This window comes from Leptodactylus fuscus, chromosome 9 (assembly GCF_031893055.1).
Source record: "Leptodactylus fuscus isolate aLepFus1 chromosome 9, aLepFus1.hap2, whole genome shotgun sequence".
NCBI classification, from domain to species: Eukaryota; Metazoa; Chordata; class Amphibia; order Anura; family Leptodactylidae; genus Leptodactylus; species Leptodactylus fuscus.
Genome location: NC_134273.1, coordinates 78,824,380 through 78,845,529, shown reverse-complemented (window position 1 = coordinate 78,845,529; position 21,150 = coordinate 78,824,380). Strand labels below are relative to the sequence as shown.

The following is a 21,150-nucleotide window of genomic DNA, read 5'->3' as shown; positions in this document are numbered from 1 at the left end:
CCCAGCCCTGCAGATAGATAGTTTAGGGTCACCTGAACCTATTGGTCACATGGCTATAGTGTAGCTCAGCCTCATCCAAATGAATTGAACTAGCTATAATAAAAAGCACAGTCACTATACAATATATGGCACTATGCTTGGCAAGTAGTGAAGAGGCCACAGCACTCAGTGTCCTAGTCCCAGACAAGTAGTGTAGAGATCATAGTCCCACACAACCCCTTTACAGGGTTCTCCCATGCGAACTACCTATTCTCTACCCAAGGGCACTGTAGATTAGCCGATCACCATGTATTAGGGAACTGAGATCACTGTCGATCAGCTGTTAGCAATATGGTAACTGGAGTGGACTTATATTTTCCCTACAGTGGCCACTACAGGAGAAGAGTGGTATTACATGCCACCTATTTGAATGAATGGTTGACCATTTAAAACAAGGGCACTCTGAGTCCTCCACACTTAGGTCTACTCTTGGCATTGGCTGTCTGCTGTGGTTAGCAATCTGGCCTATGAACCCAGGTTTTGTTACCGTATACAGGGTGCCTGAGATATATATTATACATTTGTGAATCTGATTGGAGTCGACGGAGAAGTTTTAGGCCTGTGCCCTGTAGCATAGCTGGAAATGTAATTCCTTCTACGCACGATGTACTCGTGGTGAGATCTTCAGTAACCGAATGCAAGAAAGTTATAAGAGAAACGTAAAGCAATACATATGTCTTTATGTAAAAGTGGGGCGAGCTTATTGCCTGCTGGGCCGCTCCTGAACGGAGAGGAGAAAGTTCACAGCGCCTTGTTTTATAAGTGGAAAACACTATTACATCTCGCACGTTACGACTTTTATACGCCTTGCGAAGGCCGGAGATAGTGGGAATGTAAAATGCCAGGACGTGAGGGGAAAAATATAACAATTACTAAGAAAAAAAAAATCCCGAGAATTGATTTTAAAAGGTTACTCGGGACTTTGTGAATCTGTAGCTCGAGGGGACACGAGCCCGGAAACTAGACATGGCGTCTTGCGTGATGGGAGAGGAAGATGGAGAACAAATGACATTACCTTTATTCGCTTAACGTCAGGGATTTCGGTGTTTTCGGAGACAAAAATTGCGTAGTCTGCGCTTGTATTCTTACCGTATACCAGACGTCACTATAAGACACGGGTCTTGGCAATGCCGATACCATTGCAACTGCGTTTTCGGAAAAAAGAAAAGTTGTTTTTACAAGGCTATGTCTTTGTTTAATTGCTCCATTGTATCCCAAATGAAAAACTAAGCAACTGTCCAAATCGTTTTAGTGAAAATTCTCCTGCCGTTTTATGTTTTCAGCTCCTCTGTTGGCTACTGTATCGCCATAGATACAGATTCAGCCGACGCAAAGGAGCGCTTTTATTCTCCAGTCATGTTCCCGACTTCTTGCTAATATACGGAATATTCTTTGGTATGAATAATTGTAATAGAGTGGGACGGGGACTGCAGGATGAGACTACACTATATGTATTGGTCACATGATCGTGCTGTAGCTCTAATATGTAATACCGCCACTATGTTATATATGGCACTGTTCTTAGTAGGTAGTGAAGAGGCCAAAGCAGTCAGTGTCTTTGTCCCAGACAACCCCTTTACAGGGTTCTCCCAACTGGACAACCTACTTCTACCCAAGATCTTGGAGATTAGCCAATCACCATATGTTAGGTAGCTGAAATCACTGTCGATCATTTGCTAACGGTGATGTGGCTGCCAGTAGGCTTGTACTTTCCCTACAGTGGCCACTACAGGAGAAATGGGGTATTACATCTTAAAAGAACATTGTGGACAAAACTTACCGTGTATCTTCTGCTAGGTCGTAGTGGAGCATGACATCAATTTAAGATCTCCTAAGAGGGATGTCCTGTGTTTTCTTCCACCCTCTTAGGCCCTTCAAACTTTGCCTTGTGTGTTCCTTTAATTTTACACCGTGCCGTACAACATTGGCTGTATCCATTCTAGATCAGGAGCTGCAGAAACAATTGTAGACTTTGTTAGCTATAATAAGCCCCTGTGCCCGTAACTTTCAGGCGCCGCTACGTGCGTTGTGTGATAATATGTTTGATCCCCGGCCGCCCCTAATACATAGGTGGACCTCACAGTATTTATAGTGAGGGGAGCCTATGCTTTTCCTGAACAAATGAAATTTTGTCCAGATGAAATGTGTAAGCCGGCAGAGCTGTGGGATCTGTGTGGGGCTGTACATATGGTGCAGCAGACGTGTCGAGCTCAGGACTTCCCACACGCATTGCTGCCTCCCCCAGAAACAATCTGCACTTATTATCTTGTTACCGACTGCACAAACTAGTTCCTGCAGGAAAGTGAAAGCTCAAGTTATCATTATTATTATTATTATTATTATTATTATTATTTTAGACCTTTGCCCTCTGTTCTTTAGCTTGGCTATAGGATGATATAGATCAGTGATGGCGACCGAGCGCCCAAACTGCAACCGTAAATCCACTGATTTATCGCAAAGTGCCAACACAGGAATTTAACCTTAGTAATGTGCACATCCACAATTGCAGACATTTACAGACCTGTAAAATATGCTCCACAGTGGCCCCCACACAGTATAATCTGCTGCACAGTGGCCTCCACACAGTATAATCTACTGCACAGTGGCCCCCACACAGTATGATCTGCTGCACAGTGGCCCCCACACAGTATGATCTGCTGCACAGTGGCCTCCACACAGTATAATCTGCTCCACAGTGGCCCCCACACAGTATAATCTGCTCCACAGTGGCCCCCACACAGTATAATCTGCTCCACAGTGGCCCCCACACAGTATAATCTGTTCCACAGTGGCCCCCACACAGTATAATCTGCTCCACAGTGGCCCCCACACAGTATAATCTGCTCCACAGTGGCCCCCACACAGTATAATCTGTTCCACAGATGGGTGCCCAAAGTGAGGGCTCTTGAGTGCCACCTCTGGCACCCGTGCTGTAGGTTTGCCATCATGGATATAGAGGAACCAGGATAGGATATTGAATACTATTCCAATATTTTTAGAGTAGGTCCTATTCCGATCAGCCAGGGTGGACACACAGACCCAGAAGACACCCAGTATGGAACATAGCTGTGTGCACGAAACCTTATACTTTGTAGGAACACAACAACAGGTTATCTATCTATCTATCTATCTATCTATCTATCTATCTATCTATCTATCTCCTATCTATCTATCTATGGGGCGGTGTTTGGGGCAAGCCGGGTCGCTTAGGTAATTGACAAGTACTTCTCCTTCCCAATCCCATAAAGTTGGGTGTCACAAATCCTACTATCAATCTATATAACTATGACATGTAAATCCCTGCTGCTCCCTTGCTGCGTTCCTATCCTTACTTTGTACTGTACAGGATAGCATAGCCAGAGGGACTCCCAGTGTTGTAGATCACTACTCTGCAAGGAGTCCGAGTCTCCTGACTGGTTGGATGCGCCGGCCTGAACCCAGTGTAAGGGCTAGACTTTTCTGGTCTGTATTCATCCATGAGCAGGAGGATTGAGAGTCTTGCAGAGAACATAATGGTAATTTCAATACCGATCGCTTCCATGAATGAGGGGGCAGGGCTTAGCCAGGGGGTGGGCCTTAACACTGCAGACAGAAGTGGGGAGAGGCTCCTTCTGCAGCCAGCTGTATAGTGAGGAAGAAAGAGGACATGGCTATTCTCTTGGGACACAGAAATTCTATATATTTCTCAGCTATGACTGCCTACATTTTCGGGCCTGAATTTCACCATGTGCATGAGGCCTTAGGAAGGTGCAATAACTGTACTTTGGGGGGGGGGGGGGTATTGATAATCTTGTCAACTGTCATATCAAACAGCTGAATTGTGAGTGCAGCTTTGGAGTATAATAATAATATTAATACATTTTTATTTAAAATTTGTATTAAATTTTTATTTATATAGCGCCAACATATTCTGCAGCGCTGTATGATTTGTAGGGTTCGAATACAGACAGAAAGATACATTACAAGAAAAGTCATTTCACACAATGGGACTGAGGACCCTGCTTGCAAGAGCTTACAATCTATGAGGTAGAGGGGGTGACACAAGAGGTAGCAGGGGCGGTATTGCTTATACAGAGGTCAGACAATTTTGTAATAGAGGTGACTGTCATTACACAAACATAAAACTTTGAGCCGTCAGCAGTCGTGTCCTTTAACATGTGGAAGGTGCTTGGACCTATAAAGTTAGCCTGAGAAAGCATCATATCATGCGGGGACAGAGGAGGGTTAAATTTTGGGGATTCTAATTATAGTACGGAAGGGTTTACGTTAGACATTGTGATAGGCCTGTCTGATAAGATGTGTCTTTAATTTGCGTTTGAAACTGTAGAAATTGGGAGTTAATCTGATTGTCCGGGGTAGAGCATTCCAGAGAAGTGGTGCAGCTCGGGAGAAGCCTTGTATACGAGCGTGGGAGGTTCTGATAATAGAGGATGTAAGTGTTAGATCATTGAGTGAGCGGAGAACACGGGTTGGGCGGTAGACAGAGATGAGGGAGGAAATGTATGGAGGTGCAGCATTATGGAGAGCCTTGTGGATGAGGGTGATAACTTTATATTTTATTCTATAATGAATAGGCAGCCAATGTAGTGACTGGCACAGACCGGAGGCATCGCTGTAGCGTCTAGCCTGATAGATGAGCCTGGCCGCTGCATTCAGAATAGATTGTAGAGGGGAGAGTTTAGTGAGGGGAAGACCGATTAGTAAGGAATTACAGTAGTCAAGGCGAGAATGAATCAAGAGACAATAAGTGTCTTTAGTGTATCTCTGGTAAGGAAAGGGCGTATTCTGGAGATGTTTTTGAGGTGGAGGTGACATGAACGTGCGAGTGATTCAACATGAGGGGTGAAGGAAAGGTCTGCGTCAAACATGACCCCGAGGCAGCGGGCATGCTGCCTAGGAGTTATAGTAAGGCCTGAGACTGCAATGGATATATCAGGGACAGATCTGTTAGATGGTGGAAACAGTAGTAGTTCAGTCTTGGAGAGATTTAGTTTCAGATAGAGCGAGGACATGATATTAGAGACAGCAGAGAGACAGTCACTGGTGTTCTGTATGAGTGCAGGGGTGATGTCACGGGAAGATTGGAGAATAATAGAGTATCATACAAGCTGTTACCCAGAATCACTATAACATACATGATGCAATGTATTTACAATTGCAGATTAATTCTAGATATATTGATTTTAGGGACATATTTTACTCTATATTTGTTCTCGTCCTCCCGCCAGTCATAATAACTTCTCATTGGTGACTTATGTCGGAGTTGGACGCTGAGATTTGGCTGTTCTTCTGCGCCTGAATGTTCTTCTTTCCGTAGAACATCCCAAGCTTTTGGAAGCCCCAGAGCCCCTTTTATACCTTCCAATTACTGTGGGTGTTTACCGAGTACATTACTGTTATTGCCAGGATCTGCTGGGTAGCGTCAGACGTTGGCCGGCCTGCCGGAGTTCTCCGCGGTCAGGGCTGATTATATTTTTACAGTTTTGTGTATGATCCATAACAGCACATGCTGCTTTCAAAGAATAAACCGCTTGCATGGCCTGGAACAGAACTTAAAGGGATGTTCCTCTTTTAGAGGGATTTTGTAATACAGAAAGAGATGGCGTACTGTTAAAGGGGTTTTCCAAGAATTGGTCTTTAATATGTGATCGGTGGGGCTCCAACATCAGTCAGCTGGTTGAACAGATCGCAGTGATCGGGTGGGTGCAAAGCACAGCGCCATACATTGTGAACTGGTTGTGCTCGGTATTACAGCTACGCTCCTGAGCTGCTGCTGTTACAATGTAACCAATAAATGTGATGTCATCGGTACAGAGAAGAGGCCTTGAGCGACTTTAAACTGGTCGGCGGGGGTTCTACGTGTCAGACCCCCACCAGGATTTTGATGTCTTATTCTAAGGCTAGGTTGTCCTTATGATAGTCCTGGAAAGTCTTTAATATATGCTATCCATATCAGATTGATGGGGGTCCGAGGGCTCAGAATGAAGGAGCGACAACATTCTTCAGCGGTGCGTCCTCCTTTGCTTTGCATGTTCCAAAGTGGTAAAATAATAAGGGGGGATTTGTTGCTAATTTAGGGGACGATTCTGCCCCCAAATTAGTGGCCGATTCCTCCCAGATTCTGTCTCCCATGGGAACAACCCTTAAGGAGTTTGGGTAGGTTCACACTGAAAATGGAACATAACGCACGGCTAGCAGTACATCGGCGTCCCGTCGTGGCGTTCTGCTCCGGATGAGGCCCGAATGAATGGGTCTTATCGGGAGGGAGTCTTGCATTGCGAACGCCGTGGCTGAGTCAGCCGCGGAATCCGCCTGAAGAAAGGGCATGTCGATTCTTCTTCTGCTACTAGCTAATGGAAAAAAGAAGCGATAGTCTCCCATTGAAGTCAATGGGAGCCGTTTTTGGCAGCGGATTTTGAGGCGGATTCCACGTCAAACGAACGAGCCCTTTCTTAGATTGGTCGGGATCTGACTGCCGGGAACACTACATGCCATTAGCTTCCTGACACAGGCGTTGTGTACATGCCAAGTCCCTGTCCCACTTATGCGCCATTCTGTTAGTCGTGGCGATTATGGGTACTGCATCTGTGTCCCTCAGACTTGAATATTCACTGATAACCACCAGTGAATAAGCAGCTCCCGGCACCTATGCCATCTGAAAGTGCTGATCTGAAATGGGACAATTGGCCTTCCCCTGGATCAACACTGTAGCGCAGGGGTAGGGAACGTACGGCTCTCCAGCTGTTGCAAAACTACAACTCCCAGCATGCATACTGGCTCTGGTGTTCTTGGAACTCCCATGGAAGTGAATGGAGCATGCTGGAAGTTGTAGTTTCACAGCAGCTGGAGAGCCAAAGGTTCCCGACCTCTGCTGTAGGGGATTGTAGGGTTATAGGTTGGACTTGATGGACCGGTGTCTTCATCCAACGTCATCAGCTATATAAGGTTACAAATTAGTTAAGTGGAGGTGGAGGATTCCTTTAATACGATGAAGCTGCAATACTTGGCACCGCCATTAGTAGTGGGCGATGTACCGGTAGACGGACCAGACTAAACGCTTGCATATGTGCGGCAGATCCTCCATATCCTGATCCCACGCCCATGTCGGTGACTCTCTTGCAGATTCCACCATTACACCTGCCGATCTTCCATCGTAGTCCGCGGGGTCCATTGGATGCCATCGGTCCTGCCCTCATTTCTTTCTGTCTTTGCTTAGGCTCACGTGTACCGACATCCCCCCGACTTTAATGGAAGTTCCGGCAGGTTACCTGGGTCTATTCTATTATGTAAGCGCATCTCCAAACCTAAAGTCAGGAGAACATTCTAATTTTTCCCGGATCACAAATGTCATCTTTCGCTTTTCGGTCGTCTTTTAAGTGCCGCGGAATGGAAAATGGGAGCAGATGAGAGGGATGGCGGGGAGCGCCGGCTCCTCTGTAGAGCCTCTACCCTTTCTTACCTGTCCTTTTTCCTGCAGGCTAAGAGTTAACCGCGCTCGCTGCCAGCTGGGAGAGACCGCGGCCGTCCATGTCTTCACAGATGTTCTACGTTGCGCTCCGGGCTTTTGTGACAAGGAAGAGATGTACTTTTCAGATTTAACGTGTTCTAGCTGTGGAATAGCTTAAAGCGAGGTTTTATGATCAACCTTTCCTTACAAATAGACTTGAAATGCTGAACATTTGCAATCATAAAACTTTAAGGCTCGCTTTTTTTTTTTATTATTTTTTTATTTTATTTTTTTCTTCTTTTTTACAGTTACTTTTTTTTATTTTTTTATTGTCTCGACGATGAAAAAGTTGCTTTATGGGTCAGCCGTAAATTTTTTTTTATTATTTATTGTACCTTTTTGGGCATTTTTTTTTTTTTTTAATTTTTTTTCGTAGAGTATTCTTGACTTTTCTACGTTCTATTGAGATTCCTTTCCGTAGCCGCTATTAATTATAATCGAATAAAAAAAAGGAATGGTAAAATAAAAATAAAAAAAATCCCTTTTATTACAGTCGTCCCCGCTCGTGCAAGTTTTAGGTGAAGACGCAGACAAACGGATGAGAGCAATCTATTTCACGGTTTGCTTAAAATTACATAAAATCCATGTTTGTAATAAAACTAGGCCCGCGGCTTTTTATACATGTATTTTTTTTTTTATTTTTTTATTTTTTTTAATCTGTTTGCTAGGAATAAAGGTAAAACGTCTGGCGGAGCAAAAAAGAGTTTTTGCAAAAAGTTTACCTTTATGCAGTTTAATGTGTTTTGGGTAGCGGGTGCCTGGTAGTGAATAGGCACAGACCTAGCGACTTTGAAGTTTTCCTAGCCACCCCGCTTAGGCCAGGGCCAGTCACCAAATCCGTAATGGCCACGCACTGCTGGATAGACACCCCCTGTTGACCGCATACCAGCTGGACTGTTTGTTTGGATATAATGTACCGCATCCCCCGAAGCTACACCATCATGGCATTGTTATGGGCTTAAAGGGATCCTATCAATTTTTTCTGCCTACCACGTAGGAATGGCTTTAAGATAGGCTATTCTTATCCTACCTTTAGATGTCTTCTCTGGACTGCCTTTCGGTATATAATCCGATTTTTGTCGGTATGCAAATGAGTTCTCTCGCAGCACTGGGGGCGTCCCCAATGCTGCGAGAGAACTCTCCAGTGCCACCTCCATCTTCTTCAGGAACGCCCTCTCCCTTCTTCCGACTGTGGCTTCAAACTTCTAGGCCTTGGGCAGCTGACTGCGCATGCCTGCTGGCCACAAGAAAATGGCCGCTTACAATACTGTGTAAGCGGCCATTTTCTTGGGGCCGTCGGGCATGTGCAGTCGGCTTTGCCCGAGGCCTAGAAGTTTGAACCTTGCTCCAGAAGAAGACGCGAAGAGAGGCCGTTCCTGAAGAAGATGGAGGCGTCGCTGGAGAGTTCTCTCGCAGCATTGGGGACGCCCCCAGTGCTGCAAAAGAACTCATTTGCATACCGACAAAAACCGGATTATACACTGAACGGCGGCGCGGAGAAGACATCTAAAGGTAGGAGAAGAATAGCCTATCTTAAGGCCATTCCTACGTGGTAGGCAGAAACAATTGAGTTTTAGTGATAGGATCCCTTTATTGGGTCCCCAGACATAATATTTTTTGGGCCCCTGAAATTCCAAATTCAGCTTTGCAAGAATTTCCGACAATATCAATGGTTAGCAAATATTAATAACGATGAAATCGCTAAAATATCCTTTCTTGATTTTTAGGGCGCCCAAGTGACCACAAGAAGATGGCTGAATCTGCAGGAATACCAGAGCAAAAAACTGATGGCAGACAACGGTGTCACAGTACAGAGGTTCTTTGTCGCCGACAACGCTACCGAAGCCCTCGAGGCCGCCAAGAGATTAAGTATGTATTTTATATGTTATTCTTACACAATGTTACAGTTATAATGGATATAATGGTGGGGGGGGGACCTAAAAAATTTGTTAAAGAGAATAAAAATGTTTTTAATTTTTGGGTTACAACAGACATGGCTGCAATTTTGGCTTCTACAAGGATAGTGGCAGTCCTTGCAGAAATGATACCTTGCTTCTCTTTCACTGCCCCGTGTGATACAGTGCACACAATGGTTGTCACCAAGATCTCTCCAAAAAGGAGGAGAAAAAGCAATTCTTAAAAGAAAAATTTCAGATTTTATGAGAATCTGAGTCAAGTCCGGTTTCCTGCCCACTGAGCTGACACATTGCTTTCGCGCTCATTGTGGATGTCCTCGCAGTGATGATATCGGAGTTAGTCGCCGGCTGTTCTAGGCCTGTCCGTACACAATAGGTTTTCTAGGGATTATTGATAAACTTGCTGGAGCGCACCGAGAAAACAATCAAAGTCGCCAGTGATAGAAATGCCTATGTCTGGGAAAGCTGGGTGGGTACGGTATTCACACACAGACTATGGCTCCCCCTGCAGTCAGATACGTATACACTGTCCTGTAGTTACAAGGTAAGTGGTGTTAGTAAGAAGAGCCATTTAACTGTTTGCCGACCGCCCATTGACGGTCCACATGTGACTGCTGGGGACAATCTGTGGGCACTGTGGACATAGGAAAGACATCGGTGACCTCACTCACATACGTCACTGGTTCCTTTCCTATTGGCGCTGACCGGTGGCTGTGACACCACGTTGCAAGCCTCAATGGCCCGTTGCAGTGCTGGGAACTGGCGAGGATGATATCTATTTTTTTTAGTGTTTCTCCTTCCCCTGAGTCGTCCAATTCCCCTTTAAAATTTTCCATCAATATTAGATCTGCAGGGGTCCACACCTAGGACCCTTGCAGATCAGCTTTGAAACGGCATGGCTGCGAGTAATGTTTACAAGCCAGAAGCGATGCTGCTCACTTGCCGTACAATGTGTAGTGGCGCCTTTAGGTACTGCAGTACTATCCCGTAGATTTCAGTGCTGCCGTTCCTAAATCCACCCCTACACATGTGTGTGAGCAGGAGCCACATCGTCCCGGGTATCGGACCCCTAAAGATCTAATATTGATAATCCTAAGGAAACATCATTCATATTAGAAAGTGGGTAACCCCTTTAAACATTCTTGTTCTAGTTAAAGGGATTGTCCAGCATTAAAAGAACATGGCTTCCACCACACCTGTCCATTAGTTGAGGTTTTGCAGCCTCAGTCACTTCAGCAGAGCGTAGCTGCAATACCAGACACAACCTGTGGACAGGTGTGGTGCTGTTTTGGAAAGAAAGCAGCCATGTTTTTCTAATGCTGTGCATCCCCTTTTAAAGGGGCTCTTCAAGTGTCCACCTCTTACATGTAGCCTCGGCTGCCAGTTGTAGTATTATATGGCGTCATCCAGATGGACGGTGCAAGTCTCGCAGAATATTACAAGGGGGTGTCAAGTGGGGGCTATCCGCCTTCCATGCCTTGAATTTTGCCCTTGTCCAGTTCTATCTTCTTCCCCATTGGTGTCTGGTATCTTCACCTTCTTTCCCGTCCCTTTAATGCGCTTATCACCGGTCAGCCGGCGCGCGATGGGTTAACCAGTAAGGTCGCGCCGATCTCGGCACCGTAGAATGTTACCGTCCTTGCTTCACGTTGCAAATGGCTCCATTAAAATAACACTTTTTATGCGTTATTGTTCACAGCGGGATCCCAGAGTTCTGTTTTGGGCCAAAACCGTGAAATTTAATGATCACTATTTGTTTTCTTCTTCTTCTTCTTTTTTATTATATTAAAACTGGTATAATTTTTTTTATGGGTTTATTATTATAAGTTTTAAAAGAATAATCTCCGCTCGGATACATTTTGGTGCAATGTGAAGACTGTTTTTATTTATTTTTTCATGTGGCACCAACATAGTCAGCAGCGCTTTACAGATATTGTCATTACTCACTATGCCCAGTAGGGGGCACAATCTAATTTCCCCATCAGTAGGTCTTTGGAGTGTTAGAGGAAATCGGAGTACCCGGTGCAAGCCCAAGAAACAATGTGGAGAACATACAAACTCCTCGCAGATGTTGTCCTGGGTTGGATTCGAACTCAGGACTCCCTTAGGAACTGGCTGCATGTTTCTTGCGCAGTGGCCTCTACAGGTTAAGTGTGGTATTACATGGTGACACTATATAATATAAGCAATGAGTCCTACAACAATACGTGCTAAGGGTGGGCAGCGATGTGGTGAATTTGCTAGTGTATGGCTGGAACCTAATTTGCACCAAACCCATGCCGATTTTGCAGCAGAATCGACACTGCTTTATGGCAAGATCTGCAGCTGAGAAAGTGACTTCTCGTACACGCGCACAGCGGTTGCTCTTTTCCTTTTTGCACTGATTCTAGTTTCTTGGACAAGTATCCGGTCAGTTCCTACCATACGTGGCCATTGTAACAGACAGCGGTCAGAGGGGTCCTGTATTCCGTGGCTGACCGTTGCGTCGTTGCGGTGTGCGCGCACCGTCGTGTGTTTTCGCTCCCCTTTCTAGTTACTGTGATTATATTGAATCATTAACGTTTCAGCAGTCACCGGGCACGCCGCCATTAAATGTGACAGAATGAGATCGGTATTGCCGTAATCCCGCACGCAGCGCTCGCTTTTTATGTTACCGCTACTCCATAACCGTTCGTACTTTTCCAAAATGACCCCATACTGCCTAGATTTACAGTAATGAGTGTAATAGGCGGGAGGACCACAAATCAAAATCTCATTTCAGATGTGAGACACTAATGTTTCGCTGACTTATTGTTCGGCGTCTTCCATCCCTTATAAAATTATAAACATACCTACCGGAGAGCGAAACGAGAAAAAATAACATTTGAGAACCCCGCGGCCCATGTAATGTGCTCACACTTTAGACAAATCGATTTTGGTCTAGGTAAAGGATTGTTACTGAGGAAGAGGAGAAGTTTTGCATAATGGCCGAGATTAAGACTCAATTCTTCGTAATTGGGATTTAGATCTAGGCTCGGAGTCGTTTTGAGGAATGGGGCGGGTTTTTATGGCCGTCGGCTTCCAATATTTCATCTTGGAGCTCTATTTTTTTCTTTTCCCCTTGGCCTGTATGAAGTTATAACATCTTGTCTGTTACCTATGTTTACTATTGTAGTTTTTGTGCTTTAAAGTGTTGCAAACACGACATTGCATTACCTGACACAGCCAGTGGACATGAGTGGCGCTGCGGAACAGGGGATGTGTCACATCTTTAGTGCAAGATGGAGCCTTGTGCCAAAGATGTGCAAATTATTACTCATCTACACTAATGTGTTCACCAGTTTCCCCCCCATATTATATACATTTTATAGACAAGCCATTGATATTTGGGAACTTTTAACTACCAAAATAGTCCATTGACTTCTTTTCCTGCCGGCTTCATTGTGTCCTGTAATTACATACTCTGAATTCTGATTCCTTATTATGTAACTGACATGGGGGAGCAAATATTACATTATCCCTTTAAGTTCTGTAGGAGGGTGGAGTCAGATAGGGGCGTGTGATTTATATCTCCAATCAGAGGCCTGTTCATGCCTGGCTCCACCCTCTCGAGTGCAGAGCCTAAATAGCATATCAGGCACCAAAACTGACAGCACTGATTGCTCAGGAATGGTGGAGGGCACAAAAACTGACAGCACTGATTGCTCAAGAATGGCGGGGGCACCAAAACTGACAGCACTGCTTGCTCAGGAATGGCGGGGGAACCAAAACTCACAGCACTGATTGCTCAGGAATGGTGGGGGCTAGAGAAAAAATTCCAACAGTGCAAGATTCAGTAGAGCACTATCTAGTAAATGATGTAAAGAGCTGGATTTGTTGGAGTTAGTGAAAGATTCTCTTTATATCTGCAATTGGGGGTGTCGTGATTTGAATAATGGAACAAACCAATTCTGTCTCCGATCCTTCTAAGTCCCTACATTATCCCTATCATCCCCCTAATTTAATTCCCCTTTTATTAGCTGATGAAATCCTAAAAAAATCAATCAGCGTTTCCAGGCCGCTCCTTCCTCGCACGTTGCTTAGCTGACGAGCAATGAGAAGCGCAATTATATAGAATACAATTTATAGCAGCAGGAAAGCGAGAGACGTTCTGCAAAATACATTACGGCAGGCGCGTATCGCTACCGGGAGCTTTGTGTCTTAATGGACTGGATTTCCACGAAGAACATTTCTCACAACGGCGCGATGAACGCCGCCTGCAAGGGCCACGACGTAGACGGCTTTTAATGTTGTCACTATTTAGATTTATGGGAACGTTCCAGCACCAAACAGTGAGAGGAAGAATAGAAGACGATGTAATGACCCAAGACATCTGAACCAGGGCGGTGGAGTTGGTGTCGGGTCAGATTTGGGTTGAGTTGGAATCGGGAAGGAACGGGACTGAGTCCAATTATCCTATCATTCAAACTCAATTTTTTCTGCCTATCACGTAGGAATAGCCTTAAGACAGGCTATTCTTCTCTTACCTTTAGATGTCTTCTCCGCGCCGCCGTTCTGTAAAAAAATCCCATTTTTCGCCGGTATGCAAATGAATTCTCTCGCAGCACTGGGGGCGGGCCCCAGTGCTCAAACAGCACTGGGGGCGTCTCCAATGCTGCAAGAGAACTCTCCAGCGCCGCCTCCATCTTCTTTAGATATGGCCTCTTCACGCATCTGCTTCCGGGGGTGGCTTCAAACTTCTAGGGTAAAGCCGACTGAACATGCCCGCCGGCTACAAGAAAATGGCCGCTTACAATACAGTGCAATACTGTTTTCACCTGTCCGAGCAGGTGAATGCGTGTAATACACAACCTACAGAGCAACCTACATGTAAATGAACGTTTGTTAAAAAGGATGAATCTGTCTTGGCCTTCCAAGATGGACTGTTGTCTCACTAAATCATCAATGATATGATATTGATCGCTGTGAGCTCTTGACTACGTACCAGGCACAGTGCCGTCCACGTATAGTGGCTGTTCTCGGTATTGCCGTCTTACCATGGTCACACATAAGTCTACATCTGAGCTGTATAAAGGGAATATTTTCAATTTTCGATTTGTAAAGTTGTTTTATGTTGCATCCTAGGTGAAATTGGACGTATTTTATAGAAAAGCCCTCTTTAAATGATGAAAGGGAGGGTATAGGTCATACAAAAAAATAAAAAAGAGGAGCCAATTAGAATACGTCGCTGTTCACACACAGATGACATTTGTCTGCTTGGTCCAATTTAGATTAGGAAAACAGCAGATTGAGGCGTCGATGTCTGAGACAGGAATACAATAGTTACACTTTTTCTGGCCATTTCTGGTTAAATATGTAGAAGCGAACACGTCTCCATGACACTGTCAAGTGTGCGGAGAGCGGAGGAAGTCTGTCCCCGGGGAAATTTAAGACAATTTATTGACTTGACGACTTAAATATCTTCCTCTGTGTTCTAAGACGTCTGGGATAGAAAGCTGCTAATTTCTCCCACAACTGTTGTTGAAAGGGCCATAATTGAAATGGTAAATCTGGTGGCAGAAGAAGATCAGGGAGAAAAGACGAGACGAGAAGCTTTCATGTATTTACTAGGGGGGGGGGGGGAAGGCAATTTAGCGTTAAAGGGATCCTATCACTAAAACTCAATTGTTTGTCCCTAACACGTAGGAATAGTCTTAAGAAAGGCTAATCGTCTCCTACCTTTAGATGTCTTCTCCGCGCCACCATTCGGTATAAATCCCGGTTTTCGTCAGCATGCAAATGAGTTCTCCCGCAGCACTGGGGGCGGTCCTTGGTGCTCAAACAGCACAGGGGGCGTCACCAATGCTGTGAAAGAACTCTCCAGCACCGCCTCCATCTTCTTCAGGAACGGCCTCTCTTCGCATCTTCTTCCGGCGCTGGATTCAAACTTCTAGGGCAAGAAAATGGCCGCTTACACAGTGTTGTAAGTGGCCATTTTCTTGTGGCCGGCAGGCATGCGCAGTCGGCTGCCTGAGGCCTAGAAGTTTGAAGCCAGCGCCGGAAGAAGACACAAAGAGAGGCCGTTACTGAAGAAGATGGAGGCGGCGCTGGAGAGTTCTCTCGCAGCACTGGGGCCCGCCCCCAGTGCTGCGAGAGAACTCATTTGCATACCAACGAAAACCGGATTTCTACCGAACGGCGGCCCAGAGAAGACATCTAAAGGTAGGAGAAGAATAGGCTTTCTTAAGGCTATTCCTACGTGTTAAGGACAAAAATTGAGTTTTAGTGATGGGATCCCTTTAAGGTGGAGGCCCCACGTTACGGAAACGCAACCTTTTATGTTGCAGATTTTGCTGCAGGTTCTTAAGCCAAAGCCAGGAATGGATTAAAGAGAAGAAGTATAAGGCTTAGTTCACACTGAGTTTTATGGCAACGGATTTTGACACAGAATCCGCCGCCAAAAATGTCTCCCATTGACTTCAATGGGAGCCGTTTGCTTCTTTTTTCCGCTAAAAAAGAAGCGACACGCCCTATCTTGCCATGGATTCCGTGGCTCAAGACACACTGCAGAGTAGACCCATTCATTCAACCTTGCACAGGAGCAGGATGCCGCAACGGAATGCCCATTGCTGTATCAGTATTCCTTCGCGGCGAGCGGCATGGAATGTTCACACGGCAGAAAAGATTTCCGCGACCTTTTCCTTCCGAAGAGCTTCCTATATATTTTCCATTCCCTTTGTAGACAATCTTAGCTTTGACTCAAAAAATTGCAGCAAAATCTGCAACCAGAAAAAGCTACGTTTCCGCAACGTGGGCCGTGGGGCTCTACGTGGCATAAACGTTGCGGTTTGGCCACGCCGTAAACACGGCACGATGACATCATTCACGTGACCGTTGCAGTCCACCATTGGACTGGCAATGGACCTCTGAGGCCAGAGATTGACGTTGATGATGTGTGTGACCTCATCGGTGCAGGAACAGCGCCAACCACTGGAGTGGCGGAGGAATTTTATGGCATAAACGTTGCGGTTTTTATTTTACACCCTTCCTTGCTTGCATGTAATTTTGGGACAACCCCATCTGCACCTTATGTGAGCTACGCGTTACATAAAAACTTGTACAAGAGCTGGAATACTGAATCCATCAGGATCTATGGACCCAAAACATTTTCCGTGAAGTTTGAGAAGAAAAATTCTTGCCGTGTTCCCTATTAGATACAGATATTGCGTTGTACAGTATTTGAGCACTCTATGGCGGTATGTTCCTACGTATGGGCCCCGTGAACGATATAAAACGCCTTGCACTTTTTCCTACCTAGTTGTTTTAATTTCTCTTTTTATATAAAAAAAAATTTGAGTCGCCTTTTAACATTTCGTGACCCCGGGAAGACAAAAAAAAAGTATTTCCCATCTTTGTGCAGTTTTTGTGAAAGTTGTGCCTGTCTTTTATGTTCTGTCTTTAGTTAAAAGCAGTCCTTTGAAATCCAGGAGGTTTAGGTGCCTGGAAGAGGCAGATGTGAGAGGTCCTCTGGAGGTCCCTTCTTCCACCGCCCCCTCCTCTCCGCTCTCCTCTACAAACTCCAGTCCCCTAGATAAATGATATAAAAAGGTAAAATGGTTCTGTACTTTTTCGTCGGACAAGTCTTCAGAAAAGTGCTTTAGTTTTTTTTATTTTTTTTCGAGAAATTACTTGAGGCTAGAGGAAGAGAGAGAGGACAGAATGTCTTATATCTGCTGCTTATATTCCAGTCCAGTTTTTGTACCCAATTCCAAAAAAAATAAAATCTGCGGATCCCCTGTTAAACTTTCTCCAGGTCTGAAGACCCCAATGCCATCCCTCATCTGACCCTTCCATTTTTTGGCATTTTGTTGATCCAAATCTGTTTGGCTACTCCAAAGATATAAGCCCTGCTTGTTTTAATGCAAATAAAGGGCCCCGGTGGCAACACTGTGGGGTCTCTGTGCTATTTTGTATTGTTACCACCCACTTGGCAAGTTGACCATAATTTTAATTACCATTAGCATCGCTTGTATCACTGTCACTCTAATCCACAATGGGGACGGCGCCGATCAGATGACGGATATTTTTGGGATTTTGTCTCTGGACAAATTTTTTGATCATGGAACGTAGAAAGGTTGCAGGCCAGTGATGCGAACTGTAGATGACCAGCATAAGATGTCAGTTCTTATTGGTGATTCTTATCCTGGGGAGACACTTAAAGGGATTCTACCATTAAATCCTCTTTTTTTTGTAGATAAGACGTCGGAATAGCCTTTAGAAAGGCTATTCGTCTCTTACCTTTAGATGTGATCTCCGCCGCGCCGTTCCTTAGAAATACCGTTTTTTACCGGTATGTAAATTAGTTCTCTGGCAGCAATAGGAGCGGGCCCCAGCGCTGAAAATGCGATCGGGGCGTCCCCACTGTTGCTCGAGAACATGATCCTGCGACGCCTCTATCTTCAGCTGGATCCTCCCCTTCTCTGTTGTCTTCCTTTGCGTCACCTCCGACGCCTGCGCAGTTGGCTCTGCCAGTGAGACACTAGTAGAGCCAACTGCGCATGCCGTCCGGTGGCCATTTTTGGGAGGCCGCTCTTGCTCTTGTAGTTCAATGCAGGAGCGGCCTCCCAAAAATGGCCACCGGCCGGCATTCGTACTCGGCTCTGCTGGTGTCTCACTGGCAGAGCCAACTGCGCAGGCGTTGGAGGTGACGCAGGAGGAAGACGACAGAGAAAGGGAGGATGCAGCCGAAGATAGAGGCGTTGCAGGAGCGTGTTCTCAAGCTGCAGTGGGGACGCCCCCATTGCATTTTCAGCGCTGGGGCCCGCCCCCATCGCTGTGAGAGAACTAATTTGCATACCGGTAAAAAACGGTATTTCTAAGGAACGGCACGGCAGAGATCACATCTAAAGGTAAGAGACGAATAGCCTTTCTAAAGGCTATTCCGACGTCTTATCGACAAAAAGAGGTTTTAATGGTAGAATCCCTTTAAAGAAGTTGTCCATGAATTAGACAAACCCATGTGGGGGCTGGGGAGCTGTAACAAAAAAAATAAATCATGCTCACCTGTTCCCAGTGCTTTGTTGTGTGCCGCGTATCGTGCCCTCATTGTTAGAGGTTCTGTGCCCCATGCGATTGATCTCGGTGGTCATGGCACAGGGACCGAGAACACAATGGAGCACCGGCGACAGGTCAGTATGAAAAATATATGTGGGACTGGGAAACCCGTTTACAAAAAGTTTGTCACTAGAACCCAGCATACCGATCCAGCCCCATTGTGTTCTCCCCTTGAGAATTGGGGCCGAGATATTGCTGTTTATGTCAATATGTAAATGAGCTCTTTGAGCAACAAAGTCAGTGCCATTGATCCAAAAAGGAAAGCGGCAACTCCCTCGTTACTCAGCAGTCCACTTGCTTATTGACAGTGATTCACAAGCGGAAAACACTGTTAGGTTCGGGTCACCCGAACCTCTCTATCTTCAGGGTAGGGGATAGGTTCCTGTTCTGCTAAAACCAGCACCTATCTACAGGTTCCTGTTCTGTCCGCCGAGGCACTAACCAGCGGCTACAATAAGGGTCCTGTGTTGTTGCCCCAAACAATACCGCCGCAGTCAACGTCTATGAAGAAGATGGCCAAGCGTGTTTTTTTTGCCTATCTTAATCACTTCCATAGAACACAAGTCAAACTGGGGCCACGGGACTTGGTGGTGGTGGCCACGGGACTCTTGTTCTTGATGGTGTTCCCAAAGGGCAGACACTTTTTTACTTATCCTATGCATAGATTGTAAGTTGTTCTTCTTGGACATCCCCTTTAAGATTCATTCCTAAACCATAGATTTGAAAGTCTTATCTGAAAAAGGAAGCCGAGAAGCTTCTAATCTGTTTGGGCAAATCCCGGCCCGTCCACGGGTCTAATAACCTCAACCATTACACTTGCAATTTCTTCGCCAACTGCAGAACTAATGACCCAAATTTCAATCCTTATCGATCCCTTTGATGCTATTAGATTGGATCATTAGATTGGCAGCACAAAATTGTGCCCGTATTACTCTCGTTTGGGGCCCTGAGGGTCCCGGATTCACATGGAGAGTGTCCTGCTTTGTATAATCCACTTTTTATACTGCAGTGAAGAGATACTGGTGGTTTACATCCATCGGAGGGAACCGTGAGGTTGTGTTAAATGAAGATATCCGTGTCTGGGAGCCGCAGCGCATTAATCAAGTGCTCTTAGGCTCCTGTGACTCCGGGGAATCTGTGTCTTCTTAATTCAAGACATTATGGTTGGGGAATCTTCTTCAAAATAGACTCAATCCCTGGAGGTTCCTGAGAAACAAATGCTCCTTTTCAGACCTGTAATATTCTGGCTAAACGCTCAACCAGTCAAAGTGTACAGAATATAGATAGCGGGTCTCGCCACGTCGCCCATTCCGGACTTTTAATTCTACGTATTTGTTCTTAAAGGGGAATTCGGGATTCGGATAGTGAAGACCTTGAAGGATCGTGAAGGATAAGTCATCAAGATCCTCAGATTGGTGGATCTTCGGATAGATCAGCAATATCATTAGATTGGTCCAACATGCAGCGCCCAACTTTTTGTAGAGAGAGCGACCTTGTTAAAAAATAACTGGAATTTTTTTACTTTTCTACTAAAAAGTTGGTCATTTAGGACTTTTTCTTCTGCCACTACACTAAACCAATATGATGGATGGGAAACGTCCTTCGCGTCTTTTTTTACATTACAGTCAGTGGTCCTGTACCACAAGAACGGAAGTTCTGGCACATGTGAACCTGGTGTAAGTTAGTGACTAACTGGTACAGAGGGAGAGAGGCCACTGCCCACAAGGGCTTACACTCTAGAATGGAGAGGAGGGGGAAGGACAGTAAGTGAGGGTAGAAGCCGTCCGGATGGTGGTGTTGTAGCCACAAGGTTTACTGAAGGGTGAGGCTTCAGGGTCATCTTGAACTTTGTGATTGTGGTGGGACAGTCTTACTCTTGGTAGTCCATTCCAGAATATAGAAGATACAAGAGGAACCTTGGAGATGGTTGTTTGAGGAGCAGGTATGAGTAGAGCAAAGAAGAAGGTCTTGAGAAGATTGGAGATCCTTTTTTTTGGTTAGACTTCCACCTCAAATACTTACATTTCAGCCCCTACAACCTCTGTGATGACCAAGGAGAGCGCTTATTTTTTCAGGGAGGAATTTGGTACCAATTTTGAACCCAAATCCACCTAAATATCAAAGCAAAATTTCACAGTGTGAACATACTCTTAAAGTGGCCATCCAGTCAGGAGCTCAGAAATATGGGGGGGGGGGGGGGGGTAGCTCTTCTCCATTTGGGCAAAGCTGCGATCTGTGACAAAAATCTTAGTTACTGTGTCTTATAGGGAAGTCTGAGGTGGTCTGAAACACACCCACTATCTTAAGACTGCTGCAGCCTGAACCAATGAAGAGCCAGGAGGCGTGTCTCAGACTCCCTGTAGGATAGTGAAGTCACCAATAAGCTTTAGTCACAGATCACAGCTCCGACATTATGGAACGCAATATTAGATGAAGTGGCCATTACATATGGATACCTGCATATTATTTTTTTTATTTTTTTTATTGTCTGACCGATGGTGGAAAAAAAAATTGACAGATGATGATTTTATTTTTTTATTTTTTTTATGTCCACTCACAAAAAAATAATGGAGAACAAGATGTGATTAAAAAAACTAAAAAAAAAATAGAGGATAC

At 45.2% G+C, this 21,150-nt stretch overlaps 1 protein-coding gene across 1 annotated transcript in view; it reads left to right on the top strand.

Annotated features, from left to right (window-relative positions):
- Positions 1–21,150, top strand: part of SUCLG2 (succinate-CoA ligase GDP-forming subunit beta) — a 127,133-nt gene that overhangs the window by 20,438 nt on the left and 85,545 nt on the right. The window contains exon 2 of the mRNA XM_075287532.1: positions 9,274–9,415. Within this exon, the coding sequence (XP_075143633.1) occupies positions 9,274–9,415 (142 nt within the window). The remainder of the gene's footprint in view (positions 1–9,273; positions 9,416–21,150) is intronic.